At 42.2% G+C, this 10,371-nt stretch overlaps 1 protein-coding gene across 1 annotated transcript; it reads left to right on the top strand.

Annotated features, from left to right (window-relative positions):
• The first annotated feature begins 8,559 nt into the window (after positions 1–8,559).
• On the top strand, positions 8,560–9,537 carry LOC137144858 (olfactory receptor 11A1-like). The gene has a single exon (XM_067535344.1). The coding sequence runs from the start codon at positions 8,560–8,562 to the stop codon at positions 9,535–9,537; it is 978 nt and encodes a 325-aa protein (XP_067391445.1).
• Positions 9,538–10,371: the final 834 nt, after the last annotated feature.

Consider the following 10,371-nt stretch of genomic DNA (forward strand, 5'->3'; position numbering starts at 1 on the left):
GCCTGGAGAATTAAGAAGGCACAGCGGTACCCCGGTCCCAGGTTGTACCCCAGAGGAACCCATTGCACTCTCCTTTTCTAAACTAGGGCCCTGATCATATCCATGTTTATATTTTTTGAGTATGCTTATGCACATATTGCTGCTATTTACTACACAATAGATAGATAGATAGATAGATAGATAGAGAGAGAGAGAGAGAGAGAGAGAGGCACTGAGGGGTAAGGTGAAGGTCACTCTGCAGCAGAAGGAGTGCACTCCACGTCTTCAGATACCCATGTGCTAGTCCTTAACCATATGAACATTCTTCCTCCCTGACTGTCTGCATGAGCAACTTATGCACCAGAGCTGATTCCACAGCAGGTCAAAGAAGGGTTGCTGATACCCATCATGGCTGTGCAGCACAGTGATGTTCTATGTCCCACCAGTCACAGCACCCCACAGGGCTCAGTCTCCAGAAGCTCAGGAAGGAGATCAGAGTGGAATGAAGGCAATACAGTGAGGAAGCAATAAGTCACTGGCTGACTATGCATTTTGAGCAGGGCATGACCCTGTCCAGGTGTTCAAAAGGGTAAATCAGTCCTGGGGTAGATGGACATAAATCATGAAAAATGGTGAAGGCTTTCTCCACTTACTCATGATAGGATTTAAGAGGGGCCTTGTGTTCAGGGCCCACCATCTGGAGAATGCAAATGCAGGACCGAGGGAAGGCAGAATATGTGAAGGACAAAGCAGAAAACTACGGGGAATTCACAGTATGCAAGACTGTTTCTATTCTATTCCTATGAGTGAGAAAGGCCCCAGTGTCCCCTGATCACCCACTCAGACATGGAGGGCCAGATGCATTTAATTTAATTGACAATGTTACATTTGGTAATGCTCTTCTTGGAACATGGCTGTGTGTGGATACAAACATCACTTTCTCTCTAATCAGCAAAGGGGACTGAATCGAAAATCAGGGGTAACAAGAACCCAGGTCGCTACCAATTGATCTAAAGGAATAATATCTTTGCCTGGGAGTCAGTGGCGGGCTACTATGCTATTTGCAGGGCTGGGATGGGATGGTATGTTGCTACTGTTGCTGTGTCGAGTTACCAGGAGACAGGCTCTTGGGCAAATAAATGGTGCTTATTTATATGTTGGTACCATGTTCACCACGTGGTCCGAGGTCTTACTGATTTACCAGAGCAGAGAAACTGGCGCCATCATGGTTACAGCATGTATGGCATGTTCACTTGCATTGGGCCATGGGACAAGTTTCTAGCGCTGAAGAAAGTCAAACCTAGAAAGTAAAACCTAGTTATGTTAGATAGGGAAGTGGGGGGCCGATAAGTTGGGACATGAGGTCAAAATTCAATTATCTGTGATTCCTTGGGTAGCCCCAATAACGTGAATGAGTCAGGATTCCATGAATCCATCAGTATTTTGTATTGATATCAACTATGGTATGGGGTGGCCATATGTGGCTGTGATGGAGACCACATATTGGAGAGGCTGTTTCCAGGCTATGGGAGAATTCAGGCCGAGTAATGGCTGTCTGGTAAGTGGAGCAACTGCTATTCTTGAGGGTGATACATGAGGAAGTACAGAACAACTCCACCCAGATCCCACCCAGTGACCCTGTTCTTCCTGCCCACCACACTATACAAGGCAGTTTGAATTATAGACACCATGTGGGGGGAGGCTCTCATGCCAAGAAGGGTTCAGAGATGGAAAGGGAAGACAAAATGCTCAGCATTCAGGAGGAGGAAGAGAGAGAGGAAACATCTCCCTTCTTTCCTGCATGTAGGGAGACTGTGGAATATCCTGAAATGTTGAAGAAAAGAAGTCATAGGTCAAAGGTAATGATGATCTAACTCCATCAAAGATGCTAGAGATACACAGGAATGAATCTGCTTCCTAGTGTGAAATGAAGGTGATAACATGTCACCTGTAACTTTGGTGCAATATTCTGGTTATGGTTGAACAATGTCCCCCGTCCTCCTGGTGCCTATTTACAGCAACATGGCACCTTTCTCCAGCACAACGACTACAAAGCAAGGGCTACAGAACTGCAATCATATTGTGCCTCTTTGATTGACTAAGCAACCACCCCTCAGCTCTTCCAGCCCCCAGGGATTGATGCTTCCCTTCTAACACCCATCCTGGAATCAGATGGAGCAGAAAATCTTGTGTCTTTTTGGAAGGTTGATCTCATCACCATTTGTTACTAAGAGTGACTCAGATTGCTGGCGACACCCCAGCAGAGTCTCTTGGGAAGAATTCCCATGTGGTCACCAAAGCGAATATAGGTAATTGCAACGCAGCACACGGTGAATCATGCTGTGTAAGTGACCATTTGTATCTGTGCAAGTGCGTAAGGCAGGAAATCTGAATAGCGACATTAAAAAATTGAAGAAGAAGAAGAAGACACCTCTGTTTTGGTGTCATTCTCCTCTCACCCCAGTGTTAAAGCAGCACATCTCTGTTAACTTCAGTGCAGTTATTCTTGATTTATACTGGGGTAAGTGACAAGAGAATTATTTCCTAATTTACTCCTTTTTTAAAATCTTCATTCATTTCAATGATAATTCAGTCACTGTAATGTACACTCAATATGTACATTTCTTATTTATTTACTTCTATTTTATTTTTCCCCAAAAACACCCTAAGGGGAGAAGAAGAGAAAGCAGAAGAACATAAAGGTAAAGGAATGGGAGGGGAAGGGAAGAAAAAGAAGGGAGAAAGAAGGGCAGTGAGTGGAGAAGAGTGCAAAAACTCAGTTTCCATACACTAAGGATTAATCAAAGGCTTTTAAATGTTAGTGCTAATATTTGTCTGAGGTCACACTATGCCGAAACATTATTGGCTCTTTCAGCCAAGACACGTCGTAAGTTTATATCCCTGGAGGCATGCTGCTTCCTTCATCACTAGTAGATATTGCACAGATTCTTAAAATCATCCCTGTTAATAAGATTGAAAAGAGTTGATAACTTAAAAATTGGACAGTTCTAGATTGTGAATCCCAGTGGTAAATGAACCTGGTGTTATCTGAACAAAAAGATCTCTCAGATTTCCTGCATCACTTCACACTGCCTCAGCATTTGAGGCTTCAGAGACTTGTTTGGGGATATTTGTGTGATGGTTGTGTTGATTTGTGTGTGGGTTGTTTTGAGTAGCTGTGTGCTGCACTGAGGAGCTCTGTGTATTTGGGGTTACTGGTTGTGCTGTAGGAGTGATTGTGTGGATTTACACCTAAGAGGGCTTGAGCTAGGAAATTGGTCTTGATTTTTGCAGTGGCAGCTGGGACAAGTAATCCTACAACTAATGACATTGTTGCATGGAAAGCTGGAGAGTGAAGGTGGTGTTTCACAAAGGTCTAGGACTCTTGGCATGTCAAAGGCACATGCCTTACTGTACCTGTACACTGCACATGTGCAATTTGTAAAGCTAGATGGTTGAGAATATAAGATTTGGACAATGGGAGACCGTGAATCCAAGGGATGACTGAACATGGAAATATTCTGAACAAAAACAGATGTCAGCCATACCTGTATCTGTTTCCATAGTTTCTTAAAAACCTCCTATGATGGGGATTCCACAACCTCCCTTGGTATCCTGTTCCAGTGCCGACCTATTCTTACTGTTCAAAAGAAGAGAAGAGTGAGGGGGATCTGATAGCAGCCATCAACTACCTGAAGTGGGGTTCCAGGGAGGATGGAGCTAGGCTGTTTTCAGTGGTGGCAGATAACAGAACAAGGAGCAATGGTCTCAAGTTGCAGTGGGGGAGGTCTAGGTTGGACATTAGGAAAAAACGTTTTCACTAGGAGGGTGGTGAGGCACTGGAATGGGTTACCTAGGGAGGTGGTGGAATCTCCATCCTTAGAGGTTTTTAAGGCCCGGCTTGACAAAGCCCTGGCTGGGATGGTTTAGTTGGGGTTGTTCTTGCTTTGAGCCAGGGGTCAGACTAGATGACCTCCTGATGTCCCTCCCAACCCTCATCTTCTCTGATTCTATGAAAGGGTATTTTTTAATATCTAGGTTAAATCTGTCTCTCTGCAGATTAAGCCCATTACTTCTTGTCCTACTTCCAGTGGACATGGAGAACAATTGATCACTGTCCTCTTTATAACAGCCCTTAATATAATTGAAGTCACTTATTAGGTCCCCCTTCATTCCTTTTATCGCAAGTCTAAATGTGCCCAGCTGATCTTTTTTTTTTAACCTTTCCTCAAAGATCAGGTTTTCTAAACCATTTATCATTTTTTTTTCTCTCTTCTGGACTCTCTCCAATATCTTCCCGGAGGTGTGGTGCCCCAAACTGGACACGAGCTGAGGTCCAGCTGAGGTCTCACCAGTGTAGATAGAGAGGGACAATTGCCTCCCATCGTACATGTGACACTCCTTTTAATACTCCCCAGAATGAAATGAACTTTTTACACAAATGCCTCACATTGTTGGCTGATAGTCTGTGATCCAGTATAACCCACACATCATTTTCATTGGTACGACCACCTAGCCAGTTATTCCCATTTTTGTAGTTGTGCATTTGATTTTTACTTTCTATGTGAAGTACTTTGCACTAGTCTTTGTTGAATGGAATGTTCTTCTTCTCAGACTTCTTCTCCAGTTGGTCAAGGTCATTTTGAATTCTAATCCTCTCCTGCAAAGCGCTTGTAACCCCTCTCACTTGGTGTCTTTGTACTCTCCACTTCATTATCCAAGTCATTAAAGACAATGTTGAATAGCACCAGATCGAGGACAGACCTTTGTAGGACCCCACGAGATATGTCCTCCCAGTTTGATAATGAACTACTGCTAACTACTCTTTGAATAGAGCCTTACAACCTGTTGTGCACACATCTTATAGTAGTTTCATCTACACCATATTTCCGTAGTATGGTATGAAAATGGTATGAAAATGCCATGTGGGACCTTGTCATAAGCCTTACTAAAATCAAGATTTATTATATCTACAGCTTCCTCCTATCCACTAGGCCATGTTAAAAAGGAAATTATGTTTGTTTGGCATAATTTGTTCTTGACAAATACGTGTTGTCTATTTCTTCTCCACTTATTAACCTCTAGGTACTTACAAATTGATTGTTTAAACATTTGTTCGAGTATCTTTCCAGTTATCAGGATAGGCTGACAAGTCTAAAATTTTCCAGGTCTTCTTTGTCCCCCTTTTTAAAGATATGTACAATCTGTGCCTTTCTCCACTCCTCTAGAAACTCATCCATCCTCTGTGCATCCTTAAAGATAATCACTAACAAGAAGTTTTTCCTAATATCCAACCTAGACCTCCCGCATTGAAACGTCACACCATTGCTACCTGTTCTGTCATCTCTCAATACTGAGAACAGCTTAGCTCCATCCTCCCTGGAAACCCCTCTTCAGCTAGTTGAAGGGTGCTATCAAATCCCCCATCAGTCTTCTCTTCTCCAGACTAACCAAGCCTAGTTCCCACAGCCTGGCCTCATAAGTCACGTGCTCCAGCACCCTAATTATTTTTGTTGCCTTCCATTGGACTCTCTCCAATTTATCCACATCCTTTCTGTAGTGGGGGGCTCAAAATTGGACACAATACTCCAAATGTGGCCTCACTGGTGCCAGATAGAGGGGAATAATCATTTCCCTCGATCTACTAGTAATGATCCTACTAATGCAACCCAATATGCCATTAGCCTTCTTGTCAATAAGGGCACACTGTTCACTTCTTCCAGCTTCTTGTCCACTGCAACCCCCAGGTCCTTTTCTGCATAACTACTGCCTAACCAGTCGGTCCGCAATCTGTAGCAGTGCCTGGGATTCTTCCGTCCTAGGTGGGGGACTCTGCACTTGTCCTTGTTGAACCTCATCAGATTTCTTTTGGCCCAATCCTCCAATCTGTCTAGGTTGCCCTGTAGCCTATCCATGCCCTCCAGCGTATCTACCACTCCTGCCAGCTTAGCATCATCTGTAAACTTGCTGAGGGTGTGATCCATCCTATCCTTCAGCTCATTAATGAAAATGTTGATCGAAACCGGCGCCAGCACTGACCCCTGGGGCACTCCACTTGTTACCGGCTGCGAAGTAGACATCGACCCATTGATCACTACCCATTGAATCTTTAATCTTGCCATTTAAAGACTCCCTCTATAGCAGTGAGATGAACAAGTCCCACTGAAACACCTTTAGTCATTTCAAAAATCTCAGCCCCTTTCATTCTGGTTTAAATAAAAATTCCAAGTTGGAATGATTTCCTGCTGGGTGGCTCTGCATTACATTTCACTCCTGTACCAAATGGAAAATTGCAGTGTTTCGCTGACTAGTGCATACACACGGGAATAAGTGTGTGTTTGTGTTTGTGTATCAAACCATTCAAAGTGTTTATTTGCATGCTGAAATGTTGGCTTCTTGGTGTGTGTCTATTAGCGTAGGGGATGGGCCATTGAACAGGGCTGACAGCTATAGTGTGCTAGATTATCTTTGGAGTTATGTTGAATAAATGAACAGCATCTTTCCATATTCCCACATATGTCACCTCACTGTGGCTTATTAACAAATGCTAACCCTGTCTGTGTTTTTTGGCAGTAGCAATGGGGTTACAAAAAAACCTGAAACCATGAAAATGGTACTTTTAGCAAAAAAATCTCCAATTGCCATTAGAAGCCTTGTTCTAATACAGAAAGCAGCAGACCCTGTGAGGGCTCTGTTCTATTATTTGCATTACAGAATACACCTGTGGCTTTGAAACTGGAACCATTTCAATTTTCAGTCAAGGGGAAAACCTTCTGCTGCAAAAGAGATGATCTCATCCAGTACAATTATCACGATCACAAATAACATTATTGAAAACCAATGGAATTAACAACTGGGTGACATATTCCCAAACTGTCACAGTAACCTCAGCCAAGGAGCCAAGACCTCCTTAATTTAGCTATCCAGACTATGCTCTTTAATATGGTATCTCAAGACCAGATGTTCCAAGGTGCAAGTTTTGGTTAGCTTTCAAAATGTTACTTTTAGGTCCTTTTGAAAATGTTGCATGCATTTAGGTGTTGCACAGCTGTCAGACAGAATGGTACATATCTTTGCAGAGAAATCAACATGCTATGTGATTCCATTAAGGAGAGATTTGAGAGATATCTTTATTCATGAAGGAAAAATGAGGAAATCTCTAAAAATTATTGTTAGAAATAATCAAACATGTTGTCCCGGGGGTAGATTGGGGAGACAGAACCCTTTATTGCCTGCGAGTGAGCAACGAGGGGGTTACTTTACAATTCTTTTATCCATAACAGTATGTAAATGTATACATTTTCAGCAACTCCCCATAGACCCTTATTTGGTTACATTGACACCTGTAAAAGGAATATTAACAATTACATAATGAATATAATTATAACCGCCCCTGTTTGTTGTTTACAGGATTACCATACAGAGGTCAGGCACATCACCTTAAAACTTATTATTTTTACACTAACATTCTTTGAAGTAAAGGCATACCAGGGGGAGAAGGAAGATAATGCTTTCTTCACACCAAAGGCTTGCACAGAAATAGCAATAGACTCATCCCCTGCGTAGATGGCCAGGAAGGGAGAAGAAGAGAGATAATAGACTCTAACTAAATTCACATCAATTAACAGAAACAAGTTTTGCCCTTGCCTTTATCCCATTCCCTGTAATTTAGGCCTGACCACTTGTCCAGCTTTAACTCTTTACTCTCCTACAATTATGTGTGTTATTAAACACACAACTGATGTCATGTCTACACAAATTGAGGTGTAAATATAAAAATTTAATGTGACTGTCAGATATATTTAGTTTCTCTTCCTAGAAGATCATCAGAAGGTCATCCAGTCCAACCCCCTGCTCAAAGCAGGACCAACCACAACTAAAACCAACTGCAAAAAAATGATGCATGGTGTCATAGCAGTATGATAATGTTTATAAGTTATATAGCAATCCTTATCAGAGATATTAAAGAACTTTCTAAGTATCATTATCTCCATTTTATACAACAACAACTGAGCATATGTAGAGAGCTGTTGTTTCATAAAGCTCAACACACATAAAGAGAATGATAACTCATCGACTATTTCATAGGCGAGGGAAGACCGGCCTCGGGAGAGAAAGTCAGAAGCACAATGGCCAGGAGAGAATGATCCAGGAATAAAATGTAGATCTCTGGGATCGAATTCTAGTGTCCACTCCTCTGAAACGTGCTGGACTCTATAGTGTAAATATGGGTAAATGAGATAGGAACCGTAGCAATAAGGTTTGTCCGGGATTTTCATATGAATCCAAGGGAGTGGTACTTAATTACCTGAGTCTCCACTGATGATTACAGACATTGTGGCTAAAATCATATATAAGGATGGTCAGGAGGCTAGAGAGGTGTTCAAGCGTAGAGATCCCAGACAAAAGGAATATTTCCAGTGTGATTTAGCATATGCACTTTGGAAAATTGTACCCAGAATGCCTCTACCATCTGAAGTCTTGACTCAAGCCTTGGGATGGCAACCAGCAGGGAGACACTGGAATTAAAAGGTTGAAAGTTAGCCTATAAATTGCAGAATATGTTTTTATTTCCCCTAGATGAAACTTACTGCATACAAACAACTGGGAAATGAAACACTCATTGCAGAATTCATTCTCCTGGGATTCGGGAATCTCCCTGACCTGCAAATTCTTCTCTTCCTGCTGTTTCTAGTGATCTACGTGGTGACCATGGCTGGGAACATCCTCATCGTTATGCTAGTTGTGGCTGATCCGCGCCTTCACACTCCCATGTACTTCTTCCTGGGGAACTTGTCCTGCTTGGAGATCTGCTACACCTCCAGCATCCTGCCCAAGATGCTGGCCAGTCTGCTGACTGGGGACAGAACCATTTCTGTTAGAGGTTGCATCACACAATTTTATTTCTTTGGTTCTCTCGCAACCACTGAATGTTCTCTCTTATCTGTGATGTCTTATGATCGGTATTTAGCGATATGTAAACCTCTGCATTACACAGCTCTTATGAATAGCAAATTCTGCATCAAATCAGTGGCTGGCTCTTGGATAAGTGGATTTGTATCTATTGCCATATTAATATTTATGATGTCACAGTTAACATTCTGCGGCCCCAATGAAATTAACCATTTCTTTTGTGATTTAACCCCAATAATAAACATGTCCTGCAGTGACACCCACATGCTGGAAGTTACTGCCTTCATACATTCCTCCATATTCACATTGCCTCCATTTCTTTTAATGGTGACATCCTACGCGTGTATCATCGCCACCATTCTGAGAATCCCTTCCACCACAGGGAGGCAAAAGGCATTTTCCACCTGCTCCTCTCACCTCATTGTGGTGACAATTTTCTATGGCACCCTAGTCACTGTGTATTTGCTATCAGATTCAGATGCCCTGAGGGACCTAAATAAAGTGTTCTCTGTTTTCTATGGAGTCTTTACCCCACTGGTCAACCCTCTCATCTACAGCCTGAGAAATAAGGAGGTAAAAGTATCCTTGAGAAAAGCTGTCCTTAGATATTTTGTCTTTTACAAGAGCACAGATATTTCTAGCTAACATACATATATGTAATTGGGCGAATAATTGGGCTATGACCAGCAAAGACTGATTCATGTCAGTAGCCCTAATTTATCTTTGTGTGCCTGTTGAACTATTGACTATCAGGATCAGGACATCCTGAGCTCAAGGACAGAGTCTGTGTGTTGTGTAGCTCTGCTCATGTGATAAAATTAGGGGGGGAATTAGGACACCACACCAGATCCTGAGACTTACAATGCTCCCCCACTTCCACTCTAATGTCTGAAGAATACTGTGTATCCTCTCTGAACTTCGATGACTTATTCTTTGACCATGGGTGACATTGCAAGTAAATATCTTAATTAGCTCATGAGATTAAAATAACTAAAACAAAGTTTTTGAATTAAGTTAGCATTTTTCACCTTTACGCCAAATGTTCTTAAAAACTGGAATAAAGCATGCTGTTCACACTTTCCATCAGTGTTAAAACTCATTCAAAATATGTGCGTAGGCTACGTTTGTCACCATTAGGTTTTAATGATGCTAAATTAGTATGAAAAGTTGTGTCTAATCATTAGATTAGGAATAAATTATGCACATGGCCAAATCAGCAGCTCAGATCACTCTTAAATGGGACAGTGGTGACATCACGGGTAACTCAACCAATCCTCACTCTTCCTCTGCTGCAAATTTGGATGCTGCTGTTCTATGAACTGAAATGACGCCATGAGGGAAGATAATATACGGGTGTTCCAAGACATCTCATCGATGATTTAGCCCCCATTGGTGTTATTAAAGGTTTATCTGCTCCTGTGCTTCATCAAAGAGGTGGTGAGTTTCTGCCACACTGCTCCAGGAGAGGCAAGGGAAGGA

This window comes from Emydura macquarii, unplaced genomic scaffold (assembly GCF_026122565.2).
Source record: "Emydura macquarii macquarii isolate MOO-44397 ecotype Brisbane River unplaced genomic scaffold, CSIRO-AGI_Emac_v2 contig_3487, whole genome shotgun sequence".
Classification (NCBI taxonomy): Eukaryota; Metazoa; Chordata; order Testudines; family Chelidae; genus Emydura; species Emydura macquarii.